The sequence below is a fragment of the Pyxicephalus adspersus genome, chromosome Z (assembly GCF_032062135.1).
Source record: "Pyxicephalus adspersus chromosome Z, UCB_Pads_2.0, whole genome shotgun sequence".
Taxonomy (NCBI): domain Eukaryota; kingdom Metazoa; phylum Chordata; class Amphibia; order Anura; family Pyxicephalidae; genus Pyxicephalus; species Pyxicephalus adspersus.
In genome coordinates, this window is record NC_092871.1 from 48,881,393 (window position 1) to 48,908,446 (window position 27,054).

Sequence of the window (27,054 nt, forward strand, 5' to 3'; positions counted from 1 at the left end):
ACAATGGCCTCTAAATTGCTGACCAGTGGGAAGAATGTCACCTTTGCAGATAGCTAAAAACATATTTGGTATATGCTAAACTACCTGAGAGTCATAAACTTCAGATTGCTCAAGGAACCCTTAGCCATCTCTGGAGGAACCCTGGGGTTCCACAAAACCCTGGTTGAGAAACACTGGTTTCCATATTTGCAGTATTAACATGGACTGATAGCAAAGGATATCATTATATTGTATTATTATGAAGCTAAACATTTTACCTGAGCTTGCCAGCATATACATATATTATTTCAGGTTAGCTTGTATTTTTCAGTAATTTGGTATATATCAGTTTATCTTTAGACTTGTGATTTTCTTTTGGATTGTGCTTTTTAAGGCATTTTCTCCAGCCTAACAAAAATGTAAAATCTGAATGCAGAAAAGGCATATTTTACAACATTTTCCTAATGAAAACAGTAACTTGAATGTTTCACCTGCTTTAGGACAATTATTCATACATTCTCACATTGTCTACTGAACTTTAAACTTTCAAATGACCTCCTAATGCCAATGGTGTGAAAGGTTATTAGAACTTTTTGGGGGGGTTGTAGACATTTGAGATGTTTGGATGAGAACCACAGACAAAGCTGAAGTTCATCTGGTGGTCTTGAGGATAGGGATTTGTGTACAATGCTGTTGATTTTATTTGATTATGCAATATGGTCAGTCCTCAGAATTGGAGAAGGCCTCTGGTGTTTGTTGTCCCATATTTTCTGTCATCTAAATCACCTGGGGCTAGACAGTGATTGTGTCAAACTATGGGGGGATTAAGTCCAATTTGGACACATTTTTTGTCATTCATTTCCTCCTGTTGTGTTGGCGTTTGTTCACAATGCATCAGGTTACCCACCTGCTGAGCAAGGAAATCCTGCTTCACTTTTAAGCATGTCATCCAAAATAAGTTAATTATATATTATTTGCTTGTGTTTCTGCACAGGGGCAACTGATCTAGAAGGACACCTGAACTTCCAAAACTGAGATGGATCACTTGTCTATGTTTTTCACACCACGTCAATGAGGGAGGCCCTTTTGCCGACTTCCTATAATTTTTTCATTAAAACGATCATTAATTATTACTTTGGTCAACAATAGGAACCACCAAGAGCAGTACAGAGAGGCTGCGTGTCCACATTCTATTTTGGTCTATACAGAGGGGAGCAGAGAAGGAAAAGGCACAGCTCTGCAGGGGCTACAATAGTCCTCATTAGGAGTCGGATTGCTATAAAGTGGGAGATCTAGATTTTTACCCAAGATGATTCAAAAAAATTTCCCTTTTTGACAAAAATCTAACATCTGTACAGACCTATATTTCAAATTATTAAGAACCTCTGTCAAGTATTGATTGATGTCTTTATCTCTCTTGGCGATAGGAAATACAAGGAGCTTTTTCTGGTGAGGACACATGAACCAAAAAAACTCTATTATAACTATAAATACACATATAATAAAATGAGGGGAAAATTCTAATATGTTCTACCAACAAATACTATTTTCCAAGCCTATTCTTTAGACCTAACTGCAATGTCTTTATTAATTTATCCACCCTTCGCTCCTTGTCTGTACATCAATCTGTAAATCAACAATTTTTTTTTCAGGATGTTATCCTCATTTAAAGTTTCACCATTTATAGTGTCCCCAACTGCAAACAAGTTGGATATTACAGCTTAGATGGTTGTATAAATGTTCCATTTTAGATACTGAATCACACAAAAGTTATATACTGTACATCCATGTAGAATCCCAGTGGGATTCAGACAGCCAGGATATACCTTTTGTATAACAAAACTGTCTAAACTTTAATTGCATGCTGGGAGGGTGTATGATATTTTAGATGTTTAGTGGAAATATGACAGCTGTGTAGGACTCAACTTTGTACAATTAGAAGATTTTTTCAAGATCATCAGTTAAATTCACTGAGCTGAAATACAAGTTATATTCTATATGATCATCTGAACTATGAGATTTTTTCAACCTCACAATCCAAGCCTCTATATAATTGCTCCAGACGCTTAGTCGTGGATAAATGTCCTTTATTAAAAATGTTTCAATCACTTTGCATTGCATTTTTTAAAAAAGAGTCAGGGGTTTTTGGCAAAAATAAACAAGATGCCTTACAGAATGAATACTAAAACATGTGCATTAACACATTTTAAAACTCAAAGCAAAATAAGGCCTATGTTGTTTTATATTGGCCTTTATTCTTCTTTCCTATTAACATAATGCAAAATGCTGCAGCTTTAATCCTACTGTTTCACTGTTTGTGGACTGCAATAGGAAGGAAAGAGATGAAAATGCAGGGTGCAAATCTGTTTTCTTTCTGTCTTTTCTAGTTCTATGCAATGACTAAACTAAACAAAGGTGTCATGTTTAAAGGATTATTAAAAAGAAGAGTAAAGCCAACATGAAATAAACTGAATTTTTTTCCATTCTATATTCCTTATGTTTCAGGTGAAATATAAATGCAGTGTGTCAACATGATGGATGTGGGTCGTTTTTTAACCTATCTATGTGGCTGTGTATAATTAAGGGCTGTACTCATGCTGAAGATACGGTGTAATGATTTGTTAATGACATAATGTGTGGTAGCAGTTTGTAACAATTGAAATAACTTTTACCATAGCCCTGGTATAGGAAAGAGAATGTCCTGAAAGACTGAAAAATGTTTGTGTTGCCCAACCAACCAATTAGAGGACAGCTGTAAAATGTAATAGATTGATATTTGATTGATTGATTGATTGATTTAGGATCCCTAATCTTGTTGTTAGTGGCAGCATTATTTTACCAGTATATATATTTATATATATGTTATAATTTTCTGCACAGCATGTGCAGAACAGCAGGAAAGCATGAATCACAACATGCATATGTGTACGAAGTGTGGCTGCCCCCATAGCAACGTATAGCAAAACCTTTTCTTTTGCATAGAATAGTTCAGTCACATTTGTTTTATCATTTTACTGTTTGTTTCTAGGGATAGGTCCTATCATATGCTAACAACACAAACAAAAGTAAAGGAAAATTTCTACAAGTAGCTGAAACTGCATTAAATAATCGGGATGATTCTATCTAGTCTGGACACAGATGAAAATAAAAATTGGACAGGGTTTCTGATCTTAAAAAGGTTTGGGCTATATATATATATATATATATATATATATATATATATATATATATAGGGCTATATATTTATATGATATATATTTTTGTAATTACCCACTTTAAAACGGTAAGCAAAAAAAAATTCATGTAATCTGGTTTCCCCCATCTGAGCTGTTTTCTTATTATTAGTCAATAAATGCATTGTTCGAAAACTGCTACCTGCAAATATGAAATATTTACATGTATTATTTAGTATTTATAAAACGTAAAAGGAATGAATACATTTTTAAAATATTTAGCATTAAAAAAAAAAAAATTCAAATCTTAACAATTATAAACATATTGCTTGAGCTATAACTGAGTAGTAAAAAATAATAAATACTTAAGGACGTTTATTTATATTTTTACAGTAAAGTTTTATAGCAGACAGCTAAATGATTTCTGAGAAGTAAATTTAGGCAGACAGAATACATTATTTTGCTGACAAATTTATTCAGTGTTTAGAACCATTTTGATCATTAAAGAGTACATATAAATAAGAGGACACTTTCACAGATACAGAATCCACAGCATTCAGCTCACCGAGACAATTTAAATACCAAATTCTTATACCACCAATAAACCAAACATATGATATTTGCCAAATAGCTCAACATTAAACAACACAAATGAGCTATTAAAATATAGATAATACGACATGTTTCTTATAAAAAAAAAAATTATGATTTATAGTGAAAAGTTCTGCAGGTATGTTATTTCATTTTTGGCAACATAATTAAGTGCAATTTCCAAACACATCTGCATCTGGGACATAATCAAACCTTACACTGCATGTCTATAGGAATTCAAATATCCCTCAAATGATAAAATGTTTTTATTGCCAGGACAGTGGAGCAGAGAGGATTGGAAACATAACAACTTTCATACACACACTTTGAGGAAAGTGTTATTTAATATTTATAATATATATATATATATATATATATATATATATATATATATATATATATTGTTTTAAAAAATACCCCATATTGGAAAATTTTTTCCAGGTTTGCAGGATTAATGGTTGACTACACAGACATTATTAACTGACTGCATAATATCCACTCTTAAGTAACACAACAAACCACCAATTCAGATGTTTGAAAGTTTTGATTCTAGCTGTATTTGATTCTCTGTATTTGATCAAACACAAGAATACCATGTTTATATTATCAACGGGTGATAAACCAATCTCTCAGAAAGTTGAAAATATCTACAATAAAATCACTTTCCAGCTGAAGAAGAGTTTGTCAATGGCAGCTTAAACTTGAATCCAATTCCAAATTTTCGAAAAGAAAATTCACATTTTGCCCTTTTGAGGTTTCCTGCCTCTCCCTTAATAGACATACAGTGAAAGAATGATGTTATACCCAAACAACTAAATATTTTGGTATCTCATTGGAATGCAGAACATGATAAAGATGTTTTCATACAACACAAGTATAACAATGCAGAGGAAAGTCACTGAGATCCATGGTACAATGTCTTTCTCTTCTGATTAGTATACGCTATAATAACGCAAAGCAGATACATATCCGCTACAGCTATAAAGAGTTTAGTCATATAAGTTCCTTTTGATGTCTAATGCCATCCAAAGACTGTTAAATATGGTTCTCATCTGAGATGTCACATTCCCTAAAGAACCATTTTGATTGCATGATGCCACAAGTCCAACTTTTTTTTCTTAAATATTCACTGTCCAAACTTCAATTGTCATTGCAACATGATTGGTAAAGTTTCATGTCAAAATTGGGTATGGTCTACTTCATCTAACCAAGAGGCCGGACTGGCAGGGAAATCTGGGTATCCACCACTGCTGCCAGTAGAAAGATCAGAACTGGGTCCATTTACACCTAAAACCCTCATAGATGGAGGCACACCTTGCCCACTCTGAGCCATAATACTCAAACCTGTGTCAGGAAATGCTAAACTAGACATCAGTGGCTGATGGCCAGACATAGCCTGTATTGAGGCTGGGGACTGTGGGATTCCATAAGGGCTGTTGGATCTCAGGTCATGGTACTGGTCTGAGGCTGGAAGTCCACCATGTTCCAGGGAGAAGGCACCGTTGCTTCCAGCCTGCCTGCCCAAAACTGGAGAAGCCTCATTGAGACTGTTGTAAATTCCATTGGAGTGGTTCATTTCTGATAAAGCTGGCTCATCTACAATGAAAACAAATTACATAAAGAATAAACCTGTGTTTTAAAAGTATGTTGTTATGTGCTTTTATACATGACATTTATTTACTTACTTCACAGGACAACAAAACATGTAAAAAATAAATGTAGATTTGGCAAAAGAATTCTCATCACTACTATGAAAAGCTGAAGATTCAATGAAAACCTTTATTAAAATTTGAAACTGATAACATATATATTATAAAATTCTGCTATTGTAAGAACACACATCTTTATTTTCATCTCAGTCTCAAAATTTGTCATCCAACTGGACTATCTCTTAAAAGTCTGGCAAGGATGTCTAAAACACAAACCAGGATTACAAATAATTTGGCACTTAATACAGATCTCATATTTGTACTTTATTTGTACAACCTGGAGTTTAGTTTTAAAGAACAAGTAGTGTTTGACTGCTTCTTTTATTATAATTATAATTTCCATCATCAAGAAAGCATTTTCCATGTTCTGATGTCAATAAAGTTGGCCATACACTAGTTGATTTGTGCATTACTAGGTAAACAATTTTTACCTCCCTGAGCTTTGGTTACAGCCATTCACTACTTGATATTGATCAGATTTCTGCAGAAATTTGTTTGAATATCCTTGGGAACTAGTGTTGCTGTTTTCTCTTTTAGGAATGTGTTATTACCTGTGCAACAGCCCCACTGTTTTAATATAACAACACACCTCTGATCATTAATATATTACATATCAAAGGACCCCTCTATAGGCTGTAGGTTTTCAGGGTGTATGACCAACTTACTAACCTATGAACTGTATATTCAATTGATATGGAGTGGTGTATGGTGGTATCTTAGACGAACAACTGATATCAAGAGATACTGAACATTTTCCTGGTTATGCATCACTGACTAGTGTATGATTAAAAGTGTACCTAAACTCAGAATTTTCACTTTACATAAAAGAATGGACAACCTTTTTATGTTAGGTAAAAATTCTGTTTGTTTTGTTTGTTTTTTTTTGGTGCAACACCCTTTTTTCAGCACTGCTCCCTAATTCTCGATCACCCAGGTGTTCGAATGTGAACGGGAGCGCAAAGCCTCCTGGGATACCTACGTCGAGAATCCCAGGAGACTCCTGAGTGCTCCTTGTGCGCATGCCCCAAAAAAATTGCATGCGCAGAGAGATTGCCACGTTTTTTTTCCCCATCTACATCACCCAATCGAGCCTGGGTTGGATGACGTAGAAGGAAGAACCAGAAAGAAAAGGCGAGGATGGTGGTGTCCAGAGTGCCGGCACAAAGACGCGGGACCCAATGGAAGAGACCTCAAGACCGATCAACTGCCCTGCAGGATTGTAGGTAAGTGCTTTTTTTTTTGTTTTTGGGGACTTTTGAGTTTTGTTCCTCTTTAAGAATGAACTGTTGTTGGAAGAAAGGTCACCCATTGTTTTTTTTTTTTTTTTATTTGTTTCCCAACCATACCTGTAAAAGAGACTTCTGCATCACTGTCTGGACCGTCCTCCTGGATGCTGTCCTTGTCGGATTTGGAATTGCCTCTTGAACGTTTCATATTTCTGAAATATTGCCCCCATCTTTGCCTTCCTGCATCCTTTTTTAATCGCTTCTCCTTTGCTCTTCTGTTCTGGAACCAGACCTGGAAATTCAGCAACTTGTTAGTATTCTTACATTATAAAATATCATAAGATATATCATGAAGAATACATTTTCAAATCAACTAAATCTGAACTCCAGCTTTTCTTTCAATTTGGCACATTTGAACAGCTCCTGTCCTGTACTGAAATTGTTTTTTCTGCACACAGATCTTCTCACCTAATTTCCTACAGTGTCAAGTACAGTGTCATCCAGTCAATTCCTCTCCACACCTACTCTCCCTGGCCTTGCATGTCCCTTTTATTCATTGGATTTTACTTTTCTGTTATAGATGTTAAAGATCATATATAGGTATTATCTAAGGCAGTTGCACACACCTGTATTTACAACTATGTTCTTCTTCTTGGTGTATTTCAGGTGCAGTGTCCATCAAGACACACCTTTCTTAAAAAAATGGTAAGACATGCTAGAAACACAGCACCCATAAAATTCAAATTACATCTCTCACAATGATGGGAACATTGTATATTTGGAGGGCTGGCTATGTGTTATCAGAAGCCTGCCTGACTACAGAATGAAAGAATACATTTACAATTATTTGGTTGTGGTATCTTGCCCAGTCCATCCTGTTATCTTGAATGATGCCTCCCTGAAGTGCCCATCACATTAGCATCACATTGGGAGCTTTTCTAAACCATGTAAAACACCTTCATAAGTCATGTAAGTGCTGATAAATAGTTAAACCTTCTTCTATGATGAAACTTTAAAAGCTTTAACACCCACAGCACCCCTTCTCCATTGAAATGGATCACTTGTTTATATTTTATACTAAACCAGTTACACACATTGCCATTAGTATAAATGTCATGTACCTGCACTACCCTCATGTCCAGCCCCGTCTCCGATGACAGCTGTTCTCTGACGTGTCTAGCGGGCTTCGGAGAATTGTTATAGGCATTTTTCAGCGTCTCCAGCTGCTTAGCGGTGATGGTTGTCCTTGGCCTTTTGGCTGTGGATTCGGCTTCTACATTAGTGGAAAAAAATGTGTGAGAATAAGCCATTTACATTACAAACAAAAGATATTTTTAAGCACTGTAAAAATTTATTTTTCAAAGCAAAACAACTAGAAAATGTTTATGTAAAGCAGTGTTTGTCAGTACAAAAATCATTACATGGAATTTGAATTAGTTTTAGTAGGGAAGGATTAAAATCTTTTTACTTACTTACTTTGTACTTACTTACTAACAACTGACAGACAGGAAGTGAGGAAACATCTGAGACAAGGACACAGGCAGACAGATAAGCTGTCAGTTAGCGGACGGGTGGGAAGTGAGGCAAAATTTCTCTAACAAAGCATTGGTTAACAGTAAAACTTTGGAAAGGGTTCTAATCCTAACCCCCATTACCCAAAACTAAAAAAAACTATTTCTGCACACACACTTGATCACTTTTGTGGCACATTTACACTGTTAGTAAATTAAGTGCAGTAGATCATTGCCTATCACTCCTTGCAACACCAAGGTCCCAGGATTAAATCTCAGCCAGGACACTATCTGAATAAGTTCTGTATGTTCTGACCATGTTGCATCTGTTCCCTGCAGGTTCTTTAATTTTCTTTCACAGCCCAAAAACATACTGGTATGTATTTGGCTTACCCTAAAATTGTTTTAGACTATGTTAGGAACATTAGATTCTAAGCATCATCGAGGAATAATTCATGGTATGACAATGGAGTCTGTGTACAATTTTGATGCTATTAAAATAAATAATAGTATTGATTTCATTATATTTGATTCCTTTTGATAGAGCTAGATACTTCAAGAGCTTTTACAGGTACAATATTACTAAAATTTATTTGAAATCCCTCTAAAACAAACAAAAAAAAAATCTTACTACTCTACAATTTAAAGTAAGCCTTGTGCGGGAAGACCTCGCTATTGAACAGCCAGAAATATTAAAGTGATTAAGTATATTCATGCTGCAGTTGAAAACATCAAAGCAAAACCTGTTTTTTCTACATAGTTATGTCTACTTAGATGAAGACTATATTTAGCAAAGAGCTAAATATACAGAAAGTTTAGGTACCTCTCTGTTTTGCTGTTTCATAGTCTGCCTTGCACACCAGCCGACTGTCCTCCATAAGGTAAAATTCGTCTCCTGTTGCCAGCTGCCTTTTGCATATAATGCAGGAGAAGCAGTGTAGATGGTACACAAACTCCTGTGCCCGTCGCACCACCTGAGTAGGGGGTATTCCTTGTTGGCAGGCTGCACATTTTGTTCCAAACCTCCTACAAGAAAAATACAACATTTTAACTATATACATGTAGAATACATGTATATACATGTAGAATGTACAGTGTCAGAAAAATGAAAACCCTCATGAAAACACAACAAATGGACAGAATTTCCACTCCATGGACACACTGCTAATTTTCCCAATAAGGTGGGGCCCTGGGCAGTTTTCCCTACCGTATAACTGGCCCTGCATGCATCTCCATGTTATCTATCACTTACCAGAAATAAACCTGCATTATATGCCCTTAACAACAAGCTTCCTTGTTAGTGGCAGGATGGCTTAGTGAGTGATACAGCAGTGAATGAGCAACAAAATGTGTAATTTTACCATTTATCTCTCTAGAATAGGGTTTTTCAAATAGGTTTCTTAGGAGAAAGGAGCCCTTCCCTGTGATTGGCTAAGGAGAAGATGGGTATAAAGCTGACACTGGAACAGACATGAATGATACCTGCAGATCTAATTTCCATAGCTATAGTAACTACAACTGTAGGCCTGTTATGTGACAGATGTAAATTGAGAATTTTAAAATAAACCAAAGTGAGCCAGGCTTTACTTACAACATCAGGATAGTTACCTTTTATATACATAGAAAAATGGAATTATACTTTAAAATGAATTAAAGGGTTTCTCCAGGGCTTCATTTGATGTTTTCTCCGCTCTTGTTCTCTCTATTATATATATATATAATATATACCCATATGTACTGATATAAAAGAACGTAGTATAAATGCATTCCAAAAATAATTAAAAAATGACAGTTAAGCCCGGGATCAACTATTTATAATACCCCTATATTATTACACACTTACTTGAAGAAATCATCCTTGCAGTAAACGCTTTCACCACGGCTGAAGCATTTTTCAGCAAGCTGGATCTGACAGTCATTGCATTTCAGGCACTTGCTGTGCCAGTGGCGGTCCAGCACTTTCAGAATAAATCGGTCTACAATATGCTGATTACAACCAGCACACAAGGGGATATCTGCAACACAAAAATGCAGACAATTCCTTTATCCTCTGTTTATGTTTTGTTGATATGTAGTAGATAACTGGAATGCAGCCTTTTTGACAGATATTTATAAAGAGATAGATAGAAATGAATGAAATATGGATACAGGTAAATGATTCAGATAAACAGATAGCTATACAGACATATATAGATATGTAGATATATATATAGATATACAGATAGGTAGATAGATAGATAGATAGATAGATAGAAATACATAGGAACATAGGATAGGATATATAAGAACATATGAATAAAACATACCAACATTTTTTTATTGATAGTTTTTTTTTTCTTTTTTAGATAGATATTTATAAATAGATATACAGATGTACATGTATATATATGCAGATAGATATATCACAGATAAAGATAGATAAATCGATTCTATATGAATAAGGTATAGAGAAAAATATATATTTTAACATTTTGTATATGCACCCATTTTTCAGTTATTTTGAATAATACCAAAACTCAATTCATAAAAATAATGAGCAACATAGACATAAAGAGTCAGACACCAATATATATAGATAGATTTTATATTTGTTTCTTCTTCTTTTTGTTAGATAGATAGGAAGATAGATAGATAGATAGATAGATAGATAGATAGATAGATAGATAGATAGATAGATAGAGAGATAGATAGATAGATAGATAGATAGATAGATAATAGATAGATAGATAGATAGATAGATAGATAGAGAGATAGATAGATAGATAGATAGATAGACGGATCTGCATAAATTTCCCTTTGATAGAAAGACAAATAATAAATAAATAAAATGACCAAAATTTTCTTATTACCACAACAAATATAAATGTACTTTGTCGATAATAAAAACATGTACATATCTAATGTGTACATATACTACATTTCTTTTTTACATACTCCTAGTGTTTCTTGATGTGTAACGGTACACTGAATTGTATTTCCATTGTTTCTGTTTACACCAGGCAGGTGGAGGGGGGTAGTTGGTTTTTTTGCAGTTTAGTATGCAGAACAGGTGGGCATTTGTGTGTTTAATTATTTATTGGGCCGTATGCTGTCACAGAGTCTCATATTGATAGAGTGACTCTTGTCTTTTGTCTAGCTGATGGATGATGAAAATGTAATGCTGTCATTAAAATAACTTTTTGCATAGCTTTTAAATATATATAGAAAAATAAATATTTATTTATTACCTTAAAAGTACTTTTTAATGAGTTGTACATTTATGACCAGTAAACAACACATATTTTGTGTTGCTTTTATGTATTTGATTAATGTCACATTTAATAATTTCCATATTGATACAATAAATTTCATGTTTTACATTTTGCATCGAGTATGGTATCATTCATCTACACCTTTTAACATTTTTTAAGAATGTCTGCAAGATTAACCTAAAAAAGTGGCTACAAAATATTTAACAGAACAATGTTTGGAAACATAACATGTTTATCTAGATCAGTTCTGCAACTATTCGGTTATGACACATGTTGAATTTTAATAACTTAATAACTTAAATACCTTAATAACATTTTTAAGTAAAGCCTTTGATGGGCATTTCTGTACCACATAATGGAACCTAATGGTAATCACTAAGTTGTTTTTTTATTTGTTTTTTCTTTATTTGAATAATCTACTAAATCATTAGATTTATAAAATAGTTATTTATTAGATTGGAATATTAAAAACATTTTATTAACTATAATATTTTAATATTGTATCATGTAAATTCTGTTGATTCAGATCTAAGTTATCTAACAGCATTCGAAAAATATAAAAAAAAATATAAAAAAAGTTTATCTAGTACACTATTAATACCATAGTTATATGTTCTGATAAATTTGAATTAGTAATTCTGATGAAATTTATATTTGTTACAAGAAATACAAAAAACAATCAGACATGTTTACATTACTTTAATTATTTATAAATATATGTATTCCTATGAAACTATTTATTTTACATACAATAAAAACAAATTGTAATGTTTTTCATAAAGATAAAAAAATCATGAACAGGATAGAAATGTATTTCTAAATGAGGACAAAAATCAAACAAAAAGTTGTCAATTATTTATCAATGGTACTATATGAAGAATTGTACATAAACTGTAACCTTTGGGCTTATTTAACAGCACAAATGTGTGTGAATTAGAATCCAAATCAGTTTGAAACATATTTAAAGCTGACTGGATATTATCTATCTGCTCTGATATTACACTGACATTTATTCTAGCAAAAATCTCAATTTGTTTGAAACTTTAAAAGTTTTAATTTTTCTTGTTTGGACCAAAAAAAAAAGATGAAATACATAAAAACAAGCAATTGACTGGTATGTACAGTATTATTACAGATATCAATCTAACTAAAATCTCTGTTTATTTTTACATACAGTATGTAATTTTCTGTTGCACAATTGATCATCTAAAACTGTATTTTCCGTTTAAAAACTGTAAGCTATTAACTAAATATACCACTAATAATTAAATATAAAACTTTAAGAACTTTGCAACCACTAACACTGGCATTATTTGGATGGCTCCGAGCAATTATAATCTACAGACATTGTGTGTTGCTTGTAATATGCAACAGGAGAAAACAGGTGAATCCAAATAAAATGGGGTGTAAGTTAGACACAACTATAGAATGTAAGCTGATTAGATCCCTCAGACTGATGGGGCAGCGTTAATTAAAATGATGCAGTCTAACTAGTGAAAACTGTTTAATATTGTAAAAACAAGTTCACAGGTTTTATTATAATATATGGAAAGCTAATGATCATTAAAACATTTTTCAACAAATTGATAATGGTAGTTATTAATATTAGAACTGTACAATGGAAAAGAGGGGATTTTATAATTCCATGACTATGTGATTCCTATAGTATAGAGCACTGCATTAGATAATATGTAGCATGTTATTGTGTGTAGTAGCGAGCAAAACTTTAATATAAGGAATAATTGTGTAAAAAAGAGTATATCAAATATGATATAATAGTAAATATATAATATTAAAAACGAAAAAATCATAATAATTCGAATGATTCTTTTTATTGGTAATATAATATAAATACTTTCTGTAAGATAATGCTGGCAGCATGGGGTGGCTGATGAGTGATAATAACACCTTCATGCTCATAATTGAAGGATGTGTATATGAACTATTACATTTAAAGAATAATCTTAGAGTGCTGATGCTGTAACATAAATATATGATCTATTGTATGCAATGTTAATTATTCGAATGGAGACTCAAGTAGATAATAAAAGGAAGAGCACTAGCAGTGATACATTGTATTCATGGAGGTAGGTGGCCTGGAGGAGTACTTACCTTTCCTCAGTTCATCATTGTGAGCCAACAGAGCCAGTAACATATCAGTGCTGGGGGCTGAAGTCTCCTTGCTGTCTGTCAGATCCTTTAAAGCCTGATCCATGGTTCATCCCTTCCCCAGTCCTGTTGTCTCCCCTTCCTCCACGGTACCCCAACCCAGGGAACCCCAACAACACTCCGGGGTCTCCAAACGCTGCTGCTTCACCTCAAGCTAGAGAGAGAGTGGATCCAGGAGAGCAGTGCGGAGTGCTGCGCTCTGATCGAACACCAGGGGGAGCTGCGGAGCTGTACGGGACCACATGAACATATCATTCTATATATACCTGATGGCTGGATGTTAGGGGCCCAAAAGGACCCTTCTCTGATCCAAGAGCTGGAGAAAAATGGAGCTAATCAATAAATGCCAGCAATAGATAACAAGAACGACTACAGTGCAATGTGTACCTAAAAAGTTGTACAATACTACACTTTTACAAAACAACCACACATTTTAGTGCACAGCACAAGCTACACTGCTGGAAATCAATCTACACCTTTATTATACAATTTTACCACAATCAGCACAAAGCAGAGCAATCTACAGACAATGCAAGTATCTGTATTATATGTACAGCCATAGCCACACTTGTACAATACAATCTACAACAACATCTCCACAAATTATATATATTTTTTTATAAATACACCAAAATATTGTTCAATCCCGAGGTATTTATCGCTCACACCTAGTACGCATTTAGCAACTGGTCCGATTACTCAGAGATCTCAGCACCTGAGGAACTACAAGTCTCAGCATAGTACAAACATAGGGAGGTTTACCGGTATAGTATAATTTTACATTTGCAGCTCCTTACAAGTACGCCATCTATTACTTAACTAAATCATGGCTGAAACGATGCTGTCTTTTTATCCAAGAGAGTGGAGAAACATTCAGGACATGCTGAGCGTTGTAGTCCCATAACACTACAAAGAATCTAACAATGTCCCGATAGATGTGTGGGTGCGAGTTGCCTTAGTGAACCAAAAACTAATGTATGTTATGTAGGGATCTTAGCAATCAGCATCAGCCATATGGTGTGCTACCAATTATTCCATGGATAGGTAGATAGATAGATAGATAGATAGATAGATAGATAGATAGATAGATAGATAGATAGATAGATAGGTAGATAGATAGATAGTTGGTTACTTTTTTTACGAACGATTTTTGCCCAATCGATCGTTCGTCGTTCATTTCCAACGATAAAAATTGGAAGTGTGTACGCAGCTTAAGAGGTAGTGGAAGTAGCACACAATAAGGATATATATAGTCATAGTATTCCCCATTTTACAGCTCCTCACGATCCATAGATATGGATCGAATTTACTAAAGGAGTAAAGAATGTTCACATTTTAGTTCAGAAAAATCAAATATAACTTTGTTGATTTTGTACAGGTTTTAAACATTTAAACTTATGAAAATAAAAACAGGACTTTTGTCAGCAATGATGATTAAGATGAGCAAAGCTCAAATCTCAGATATGTGATTGTAATTTCCAAGACAACTCAATCACATCCTGTATTAAAGAATGGTACAGGGTATGTGACTAAAATGAGAAGTTCAGCTGAGCTAAATGTAAATAAATCATTGATTTATTTGTTAATATTATTTTGTGACATATCATACAAAGTTTTTTAACATGGTCATTATAGATATGATGTGTAAACTACCAATTTCTGCGCTCTACAGATACTAAACTGATCAATTATATTTTATTACAACCTACAACACAATCTAAACAAAGTATTTCTTTCTATCTATTTACTTTATATCTCTCTTTATTCCTTCCACTAATTTTTCTCTTCCTCTCTCTTCTTAATTGCTCTCATTCTCTTGCTCTTATCTGTCATATCTCATCTCTCGTTCTCTCTATTTTTTTATTTCTCCTCTCTTTTTTCTCCGTCTCTCTCATTTCCCCCCACACGAACATTTTATCTTTTATTTTCCTTTCTTCTTGTTCTCCTTTCTCTGGTTCTCCCGTTCATTTATATTACTCTCATTTCGTCTTATCTATTTTATTCTCTTCTTTCTCCCTTTATTTATTTCTCTCCTTCTCATTTCTCTTATCTCATATCCTTTTTTTGTTCTCTCTCTCTCGCTCTTTAAGAATAACTTGTATTATTATTTTTGTCATTATAATAATGATGAGGTACTTCTTTAGCACTCATTAATACCAAATGCCAACATACCACAAAATACCAAACCAATAACATACAAATATTACAATAGACCAGACTGCTACCCCTCCGAACAATAGGGCAGGATGTGGGCATTTTCGGTATGTCCCCCGGCTGGGGCGATCACTGCCTGGAATAACAGTTTACCCTGGCGGTTACAGGCGGCTCGATAAGCAGTCAGTAAAGTCAGTCCTCTGATAAATGTTATTGACACGGATCCGGGGAGTAAAGCGGCGTCCTGGGAAATCAAGTCTAGTGCTGGCCTGTATGCTGCAGATGAATTTAAAATCAATGTCCCATTTGCCTATACCCTGCCAGTATATGAAACACATTGCGGTGAAAGGTGTGAGATGTTTCACCGTTATATCCAACTTTTAGCCTTTAATAATAATTTTACGCCTTATTGATCGGCCACTTTGAAGGAGTCGTGCGACACTAATGCCATAAAATGAGACGGTGGGAGATTAATGGGAGAGAAAAGGGAGGGGGGAGGGTAAATTCTTTCACTCCATGGGCTCCAGGAAAAGGGTTAATGACAGATTCTAGCCATAACTCAATTAAAGGGTAACACATTTTTATATGTATATCACAAACACACTTTATGTAATTTCACAAACACAATCCGCGACATACACCTTTTGTCCATATATTATCTTTATATAGTATATACTTGTTCTTGTCTGTCTGTTTATTCCAATCCTCGCTCTCTTCCTCCAGCTTGAAATTTTGGCTGTTCCTATTCACCTAAAGTATCCTCACTACTTCCCCTAAATGTAGGGATCTCACCAACACAGTCCAAGATATTCAACATCTTACACCCCTTAAATGTCAGAATCCCTGATGTTTATAAATTATATGGTGAACGTTAACATGTTCAGAAAATATATTTGTCATTATAGTCATTGAGAGGAGCTGTTTAAAAAAAATGAGATTAAAAATAAGCTAAAGGAGTTAAGAAACTTCAGTCAATATGTTGCAGCAGTTCAATTTGAATACTTATTCTTGTACAGATGGAAACAAATAAACAGGTAAATGATTAGATAGTTGAAATAAATAAACGTGAGTTGAGTTCCAAGGCCATCATTATCATCCTAATTATCATATTGCTTCATAGGGGGTAGTTATTGACTTGGTAAAACAAGTATGTCCATGTAAGGTATCCTGACACTTCTCTGGCTACAAGCTTGTTCCAGGTGAGGGATTCGACTTTTTACCCTAAAATATGACAGCAGTAGTTGCACCTAAATTTTCCTTTTGACATGATCCTTGTTTCTGATAGAATCCTTTGTTTTCCATGATACTATTGAGTCTGGGTTTTTTTTATTCTTTGCAGAGCCTCTACATACTTTTTCCATGATACTATTATTTTTCAATAAACTATTTTTATCCAAATAACAACTAATAAATATTTTAAATACTCTAACTATTTTGTCCATATTTAATTAATTTGTTTTTCATGACGTAAGAAACTCTCAGAAATCATGTAATCCAGATAATAGTTCTGTCAGTATCAATATAAATGCTGACTGAAGTTGTCAGGTGTGATGGAACAGAGAATCCTGGGAAAAAAGTGGACCTGAAGCTGCACAGCTCACCATCTCACCTTTGACAACATACTATAGAGGGAGCAGTGACCCCATTTCCTGTACTGAATACAGGGACAGGATATAGATGAGATCTTCTCTATGAACAGTGAGGGGGTTGCTTTACTAAGTTTATGTTAGTGCAGTGTCAGTGGCCTCACTCCCACTTAGAAAACTGTAAAGAGGAAATGCAGCAGATCACTATTAAAATATGATATGTTTAATACAGGCCAGTCATGTTACCAATTTGCATTATTATTACACACAGTATTATAATTACACAGTATTTATATAGTGCCAACATATTAGGCAGCATTTTACAAAGTCATAATTGCTAACTGTCAGGGGGCTCACAATCTAATGTCCCTACCATAGTTACCATGTTTTTGGAATGTGGGAGGAAACCAGAGTACCCAGAGGAAACCCAAGCAAACTCCATGCAGATAGTGCCGTGGCCAAGATTCATACCTAGTGCTGCAAAGGCAAGAGTGCTAACCTCTAAGCCACTGTGCTGCCCAATTAATAATTAAATAATTAATAATTGAGTAATATAGAAAGTATGTCTCTGATGATGAAATGAGAAATAATGATATTTTCTCAAATGTAATCTAAATATATATATATATATATATATATATATATATATATATATATATATATACATGTTTATATTTCTGTAAATCTATAAATCATGGATGCATAATGTGAATGGTGTGGGGCACTCAGAGCTACCATTTTCCAATGGATAATCTACCACCAGGTGCCTTAAATTGGCCAGAAACTTTGCCATCTCATTTGGATTTACCAACAAGTAAAAAGGCTTAAACACACAGTCAGGTAAAACTGTATTTAGTTGGCAGATTTGTGCATACATAGTTGTTGATGAAACAAAAGGAGATTGGGCACTCTAAAATTAATATCTACCTGTGGACAGTGACATTACCCTGCACTATTCTTATGTGGATGGCCCTAAACAGCAAAATCCCCCCCCCCCCCAAAAAAAAAAAAATACTAAAACAAAAATGTGCCAAGGTGCAACAAACACATAACATACATACCTTTACATATATGGCTCTGTCCAGAATATGCTGTTTTTTTAGTATGTTTATTTTTCTAATGATTGAACCTGATGGTTTTTTTTTCAGTTTTCAACCTGACTAACTATGTAGCATTTAGTGCATTGGTTTCTTTTGCTCCTGGGCCTGGGTGTAATAAGAAACAAGCAGAAAACAACACCAGAATATAATTTATATAATTTTATTTAATTGTAAATACATATTTTATATTGCATAGTCTTCCTAGAGGTTTCTGAGATAACCCAGCAGTACATCTAAAAGGGCAGGGTGTTATACAGGGACTACTGGGAAGAAGTAAAAGATTCTTTGACATCCAAACAAAAATACTCATCCTGGCTATTGGGTTGTATTTTAACAAAATTGAAATTCAAAAGAAAAGGAACTGTTCACTTGCAAGAATTAATATCTGCTAATTAAAGAAAATAAGATAAAGCTGGGTTCAGTTCAACCAATCATGTGATGGCAAAAATTGCATTTTTTTCATTTCCCTGATCCATGATTAGGCAATAAGACTGAAGAAAGGTTCACATTATCTAGTGGTTTTTCAATGTGTTAGTGAACAGCCACAACAAGTTTAGTAAATCATTCTCTCTGTCTCAGTTATTATTTGAAGAGAGAAACAGTCCATGCTGAGCCCAATTATCCAATCAGATTTAAATATGCATTCTCCAACATCATATTAGTTATACAAGATGAGTTGGAAGTAGTAAATAAACATTTGTGGCACACAGCATCCCAGGAAGCACATAAAACAAATGTAACTAGTAGTTGATAAATTTGACCATATTATGAAGTCACGATAACGCAGTACTTTGGCAACTTTTGATACCAATTTACAAGTACCCTGCACTCACACAGATGTCATTCCATAGATGTAAATGTATTATGCTCTGTCTTAGTACCCCCAATCCCCACCCCATCAAACACATACATATAGGCAACATCCAGTATTTCACATACACAGCCATTTCAAAGTTGAAAAACTAATAATTGCAACATATTGCTACATTTACCTCTATATCTACTTTAAAAGAGCCAAACACATAGATATCGCTATGGAAAATGGAATTACGTTTTCTTCTTTCTTTTTTTTCCTTCGCTAACCCACTTTTTACTGTTTAGTAGAGACAAGAACTCCTTATGCTGTATTTACCTATGTTGGAAAACAATTTAATGTTTTAAATAAGGTAATGTTTGCAACATCATATGATATATATGATATGTGATCGGAAATAAAAAATCGCAGCATTACAGATATGGCAGATATGTGTAGACGGTTAGCAGTGTATACGGGGTTATTTCCGCTAAAAGTGACAGATGGATCAGAGGGTAAGAGTCATCAGTTCAGTAGATTTGCTATTCTTGCAGTTGCTGATTAAGAATCCGTGTTGGAGTTTTTATTATGCGACATGAGACTGTGGGACTCGCTGTACATCTGTCTACAGCTGACTCGCACAATGCGATCTATTAACAATGCAAGAACTTAATTCTATGTAAGCAGCATATGTGTTAAAATTTGCCTTCGTTCCAAAAAAAAAATCGTTTGAAAGAAAGAAAGAATGAAAGAACGAAAGAAAATATTTATTTCCCAAACACTATCCACATGGACACTGCACGATATATACACAACAATTATTTGCATCTTCCGTCGCCCGAATTCAGGTAAAACTTTCACTTGTTTTGACAGACAATGCAAACATCGTTCCAAAAATGAAAATTTAAAGTAAAACGTATTAGTCGTCCATAACAAGGAAGGAAACTTTACTAAATTAATTTCTTGTTCTTCTTTTTCTATACTTTTGAGCTAATTGTAAGAATTAAGAAAATGCAACAATACAATCACGGAATCCAATTGTGATGTCTTTATGTAAAAAACAAAAAAATCAAAAAAACAAAACCGGGCTGAAATCTTGCCTTATCTGTGATTTTATAAAATCACACAATAAATCTCAGTGTTATTCATTGATCACCCAATGACATCTTCTGATTGTGTCATTACAATATTCACTGTACAGTTGTCACACACAAGCTCACTTTTGGTTTTAAAACGAATGCTTAATGCATTGTAAATAGGAATTTTGTTTAAAAAAAATTAAAAAGAACGAATTGTATGATTTGGTGCTTAATGCAGGAATATAAAAATAACGAAAAACGAACAAAATTTAGATAATTAAGAAATTCCACAAATTTTAAGATACAACGTTTCTAAATGTTTCAGTGTTTTTAAATGTCACTTTCTATGTATTATTATAATTATTATTAGTAAGAATCATATTTTCTAATTCCTAATATATTAAGCTGATATAAAATATATATTGCAAATTGCATGTGTACGCATGTGTATTTTTTGACCACCTAATGTTTTATTCTCTGCCCCCCCTAACAAATGCCATGGCAGGAGAACAGCAGTCAGTCTCTGGGCAAGTGTCACTAGTTGCTGCCGCTTACATCCAATAGAAGATAGTGAAGTGACATTAGGTGACCTTACCTCCTCCGCTTGGGAAGCGGCACAACTCAGAAGAACTCTGCGAATTGCTCCGGACCCTTTCCAGCAGCATGGTGACTTCCTAGTGTTTCTGAGTACAATCAGCAGTCGAAGATGGACTCACTGCTGGCACCTGTCTGACATGAAGCTCTCTAGATGCCCTTCTGCCCCGAGGAGCGGGGTGGGAAATCTGATGCTGCTCTTCTCTTCTGCCTTTCTGAGGGGGTGAGGAGGTCACAGGGTTCACAGGGTTGGGTGCCCCGTGGATTAGGCAGGTAGCTTGATGAGAACTTTTGATCTTGTCAGGTCCCTGTTGGAGATGACAGGAAATCAGCTGCAAGTAGAGCTGTGTTGCCCTGGTTGTATGTTGGCTCCTTGTGGAGTTATGGGTAGGTAGTCACCTGTAGGAGGTGGTCAGTTTATTAGTACCTACAGCCAGTTGGTACAGGTAGTAGTGGTTACCAGGAGCAGTGATGGGTCCTGGAAAGAGAAAAGCAGCACTCACTTTTCTCCTCCAGCAGGCAGAGCACAGAGTAGGATGCGGTCACCCAGCAGGCAGAGCACAAAGTAGGGCTGCTGTCAGCTGACCTGGACTTGCCTCCTCTGGCTGCTTAGCATAAGAAAGCTGCTGGAGGTCTCTGCAAAGACGCTGCCCCCCAATGATACTACATACCCATACACGTGTCTGCCTTTCTCCTCTCACAATAGGCAGAGGGGACCAGGCGTCACAGCATTATCTCCATGCTAATGTCACCCTCCCTGGCAGGGCTCTGGGGAGCAGAGAACACAGGAGGGCATTGTGTGGCCCTATACCCCCCTGACTGCATGGTATCATAGCCTGACATTGTGGTGTGAGTGATGTCCCAAATATCTGCCTCACTAGTGCATATATTACTGCTATTGCAACCTGTTCCTACGACAACATAGAACTATCTATCTATCTATCTATCTATCTATCTATCTATCTATCTATCTATCATTTTTTTTACTTTAGTAGGTTCTCTGTACTACGTACATTCAAATTGTGGTCCATTTACATCGCAGCTATAAATTGACAGTCTTTGAGTAACTCGATATGTTTAAGGATCTGGTCTGAATTATTAACTTTGAAATCTCAGTCTAAAGATCTGCCGAAAAATGTGCCACATACAACATCAGGGGACTTACGGAGACTTTTTATGTGTATTGCTCTAAATATAATTGGGTAATATTTTTTTTACAAAAAAAGAATAAATTGAGCCTTAGTTAAGCTTTACATCAATATGACTATCATCAATCTATCTTACCAGTCAATGATATCTTACTCTATAAGGAACTGTGCTTCATAGGTGAACCTCACTTTGCTTTTAACCAACCAAAAAGGGCCCTTTAGACAAACCTTGTTTCTTTTTGTGATCATTTTTTTCTTTTTAGTATATTTTGCATGTGTTGTTTAATTTGATTTAATACATTGAAGTACCATTGTAAAAGAAACAGGAGAGTAAGAAGTATTGTTCTGAATACACTTAGCAAAAGGAAAACCTCATAACACAAGGATGCATTTAAATTTTACAAAGGATGATTGTTGATATTCAGTAAATTATTGGGATGCTATTCAGTTGATAAACGAGATCCTCCCATAATCACATTTACTTAGTTGAAGCTCTATAAAAGCATTAAAAGACCACTGGTAAAATGAGTCAACCTGAGTTGAAACTTGTTTGGGAGTATTTTATGGAAAAATATAAATAAGATCTATGGACTTATAAAAGTCAAAAATTGAATGTGTAAAATAATATTTAGACCAAATCATAGATGGTGCAGATATATTCATATCTGTAAAAGCTCATAGAACAACAGGGATTGGGCACTTGGCACTTGGGGAGTGCTCCAATTTGCTGCTGGTTGTCAGGACAGTTGAATTTCACAGGACAGTTGAAAAAACATTTCCTGCTGAATTACATTAGAGCTGACCCAAAATGAACAAATGATGGGCATTCCCAGGGGATTTTTTGTTGAACTATACACATGCACTGATGAAAGATCAGAGCAGGTCAAAAGAATCAACTGCTGAACACAGATGGCTGAGCAGAAAGTCCAGGGTTGGTCCTACCCTGGAAAAAAAAGGGTGATTGGTTTAGAATATTTGATCCCACCAATACAATCCTACCTGTATTAACTGGCCAATTCAATTTATTTGCCCATAGCCATGTGATCCAAACAATTGACCCATATCATACAATTATTATCTCCATGGGTACATTTAGCCTTTACTGCAGATGTCCTTGGTGCAGAACATTCAGTGCAAAGATTTGGCTCTAATCAGATATTATTATTAAATAAAAGACGCTCAGAGCAAGAGGTAAAGAGATTATTCAGATTACACAGTTATAAATTATAACAACCATAATTATCTGGCGATCGGGGACCCATTTCAGCTGCAGTCCGAAGGCTTCGCCCCCTTTGCTAAAAGATATATGGAAGCTGAAAGCCTAAAAAATGGTGAATCTGGCTGCAATGCAAATCCTGTGTTGTAATGGCTATTTCAGGAACAAATGTTTGAGTTTCCAGCCTGTATGTTTGTACTGGAGAAATGAACATAAAAAGACAAAGACAGACAGGAAATAATCTATTGCTAATCAGCCATGTCAACCTACAGATTACTCTCAGTACAGTCTATCTTTATTTACCTGTAGGAATCCCAAAACCTAAAGTGTAATCCGAAAAGATCCTTTTTTGTTAAAGGCAAGTTTAAACAAAAGTTTACAAAAGATATACGAACATATAATATACGATGATATTTGGAGAGAAAATTACATATTTTTATATTCACTGCATAATTTATTTTTTATATTTTTCACTAATTTTGATTAAATAACCCTGCAATTAATCAATACAAATTTTCTAGATCTTTACCACTGAATATTCTCCTCCTAGGAGAGGAAATTGATAACTTACCAGCTTTCATGTGCTCCTTCACTGTCCTGTCAGTGAAGCTTTGCTGCTGCACTGGAGGTTAGGGGTCTCTGGCTGTGGTGAAAATGCAAAGGAATTTGGTAAGAAGGCCCCAATTAACTTTTCAAGTCATCAGGTACCCATGAATATTAGGGGCCCACTCACAGTGATGCATTGCAGTAAGATATGTTTTAAACCACATGGTTGGAATAATGCATTGTGGTGCCTTTCATTAAAAATAGAACCCCAATGTACTAATTAGGAATGGGCAAAGCACTCCACAAACCACATTACATTACAAAGCATAAAGTGAGTTGCATTAAAAAATAAAGTTGTGTCCATTCTTTGAGCCTTAAGGTCAGGGTGCCATTAACACCAAATTGCCAAAGTTTTTCTAAGTGTGTTAAAAATTTACAGATATAAAATATTAGCTCAATATCATCACACGAGCCAGGAAGGCAAAAGTGAGAAGTTGTAGGCAATCCTAGGACATACCAGTTTTTTTAAATTATTCTGCTTAACAGACAGAAATATTGATCTGCATAGCTGGAAGTTTTCTTTCAGTGTTCTCCTATCTCTATATTTCCATTGTGACGTAACTGAATGATCACACGTAATATACATACAAGTGAAGATGTGATATGTCCCTCCCAGCAACAGACCTTTGTGGAATCTTTTACAAGTTTGCTCAGCATTGTCTAAAGGCAGCTTTCATAGCTGTAAAATCTTTCACCAAAACCATGTAATGTGAGGGCCTACCTTACTATTCCATTACATTAGAATCTATTTAGGCTTTGGTAGACATAAAGGTGATCTATCAAGCAGATTGCATATTGTATTATAAACTTTATGGAAAGTTTAACAAGACAATTCCATTTTAGGGGTAACACTCATAGTCGAAAGTGTGATAGTGGTATAGAAGAGTGCTATTTGAAGTGCAATATGAAGAAAAGCAAGTAATGGTGTCATGGAGAATGTTGCCAAAATAGCAGATTCCTACTTATGTTCCCTATGCTGGTGGCTCTATATTTTAGCAGGCATAGGGTTAACCTGCAGCCTCCCTCCAGCATCTCAGTAACAATAGCTGTGAATTTATTGTCAGTTAGATTGCTCCCATTCTAGAGAACAGAATGGCCAAGGACTCCAGATGCTACAGCTATTGTCACTGTATACTAGATGCCATTGTCTATAGGATGACACCTCACAAATAAATGATGAGTGGAGAACAGAGTGTCAGTATGCATTGCTCCTGCTTTACATGGTACCTGAGCCACCCACAACCCACCTGCTGCCATCAGCAAGAACTATGCATTGCTCGGGGGGCTCGTGACTTCAGTGTCACAGAATAATGCACAATGTCCAGGTCAAAATATTCTGTTGACACTTTTTAATTCTTCATCAATGAACCATAATATTAGCGAAAGTAATCCATTTTATTCATAGGCAGGGTATAGCACCAACTCATTCTGTAGTGCTGTTCAGAGAACACTAGGCAATTTACACCAGTGCTGTACTACAGAGATTACTGAACAATGCAAATTAGTCTCTCCATTGGAAGAGCTTACACTCCTAATACCCCCCTCCTTGCCATCTTCCTCAGTAACACACTGTCAGTATTAAAATACATTTTTTAGTCTTAACGTATTCTGTAGTGCTACACAGGGAACACTTGTGCCAGTTGTTGTATTGTACATATTATTGTTTTTATTATAATTATATTAATATTAAAAATTATGCTATTATAAACATAGCCAAATCCCCTCACAATCTTTCCTTAAAAAGGACACGAGGAACAAGTGATAAATAAATAGGAAATTATACATAACAGTAAAGGATCATTTCACATTTCTCCAAGGAGATGGCTGACATATTCACTTTTTGATCTATAAAATATTATATTTATTGTTTATTACATTACATAGATAGATTACTATTAATATAGTTTATTACATTACATAGATAGATAGATAGAATATATGATGGATAGATAGATAGATAGATAGATAGATAGATAGATAGATAGATAGATAGATAGATAGATAGATAGATAGATAGATAGAATATAAAATAGATACATACATAGATGAAAGATAGATAGACAGATAGATAATATAGATCGACAATATAGATCAACAGACAGACAGACAGACAGATAGATAATATAGATCGACAATATAGACAGACAGATAGATAATATAGATCGACAATAAAGATCGACAATATAGACAGACAGACAATATAGATCGACAATATAGGCGGACAGACAGACAATATAGATCGACAATATAGACAGACAGACAGACAATATAGATATATATATACACACACACACACACACACACACATATATATAAGTTACTGAAGCCGTGCCGAGCCTTTATATTGTAAATAGACAAGGGACGGATAGAAAAATTAGCGGCTCTTTATGGCAAACTTGATTAAAACTGGATAAAATCATTCATTTTGTATAAAATAATCCTACAAACATAACAGTATAACACATGCAAACACAATAAGGGAGAAACTTTTGTGTTTACTATACATAATACAAAATCTCTAAATCAATGTATAGTATTAATGTGTTTTATGAAAGGATGTTCATCCAACACTAGATTCGTAGGCCAGAATAATTAGTACTGGTATTACGGTTTCTCCCAACGCGTTTCATCCAAATGGGCTTCCTCAGGGGACAATGAGACTTTGATATATTGACCCGTAGAAAGTACTAATGATAGGATGAAGGATCAGAAGCTGAACTCACATCAGGGGCCAGAGTTTTAGATAGCAAGTAAGTAGGTTGGATAAGTATTGGATGGTATAATGGTTAGTGTAACTTCTTGAGTATTCATTTCTTGGGTCAAAAACATAGAAATTGGGGGTATTCTGAGATACGGAACCTAATAGCTGCCACCAGCTCCTCCTGCAGTTATTGTTTTTACACCTGTACAACATACTGGATTAATTAGGGCACCCATTAGGACGAAACGCGTCACGGGGGACCGTAATAACAGTACTAATTATTCTGACCTACGACTCTAGTGTTGGATGAACATCCTTTCTTAAAACACATTAATACTATAGATTGCTAAGATATTTTGTATAATGTATAGTAAACACAAAAGGATCTTCCTTATTGTGTTTGCATGATTTATGTATACTGTTATGTTTGTAGGATTATTTTGTACGAATTAAATAAAGGATTTTATC

At 34.8% G+C, this 27,054-nt stretch overlaps 1 protein-coding gene across 2 annotated transcripts; it reads right to left on the minus strand.

The window, feature by feature from the left end:
• Window positions 1-4,140: 4,140 nt before the first annotated feature.
• LHX3 (LIM homeobox 3) lies at window positions 4,141-21,515 on the minus strand. Of its 2 annotated transcripts, none has more exons than XM_072430989.1 (6): window positions 20,917-21,515; window positions 10,033-10,204; window positions 9,013-9,215; window positions 7,800-7,951; window positions 6,799-6,970; window positions 4,141-5,339 (listed from the first exon to the last, which is right to left on the minus strand). In XM_072430989.1, exons 1-6 carry the CDS (start codon window positions 20,984-20,986, stop codon window positions 4,921-4,923), a joined length of 1,188 nt encoding a protein of 395 aa, XP_072287090.1. In that variant the 5' UTR covers window positions 20,987-21,515; the 3' UTR covers window positions 4,141-4,920. The 2 variants fall into 2 exon arrangements, with proteins under 2 accessions (XP_072287090.1, XP_072287089.1); XM_072430988.1 differs by lacking the exon at window positions 20,917-21,515 and adding an exon at window positions 13,553-13,727.
• Between the last annotated feature and the right edge of the window lie 5,539 nt (window positions 21,516-27,054).

Excerpts from the sequence above, each read along its gene's own strand:
- LHX3 (XM_072430988.1), bottom strand. The coding sequence starts at position 13,655 with ATGGATCAGGCTTTAAAGGATCTGACAGACAGCAAGGAGACTTCAGCC. Across the intron at positions 7,952-9,012 it reads TGAAACAGCAAAACAGAGAG|AAGCCGAATCCACAGCCAAA; the intron begins GTACCTAAACTT and ends CCACTAATGTAG. Across the intron at positions 6,971-7,799 it reads TGGACATGAGGGTAGTGCAG|GTCTGGTTCCAGAACAGAAG; the intron begins GTACATGACATT and ends CTGAATTTCCAG.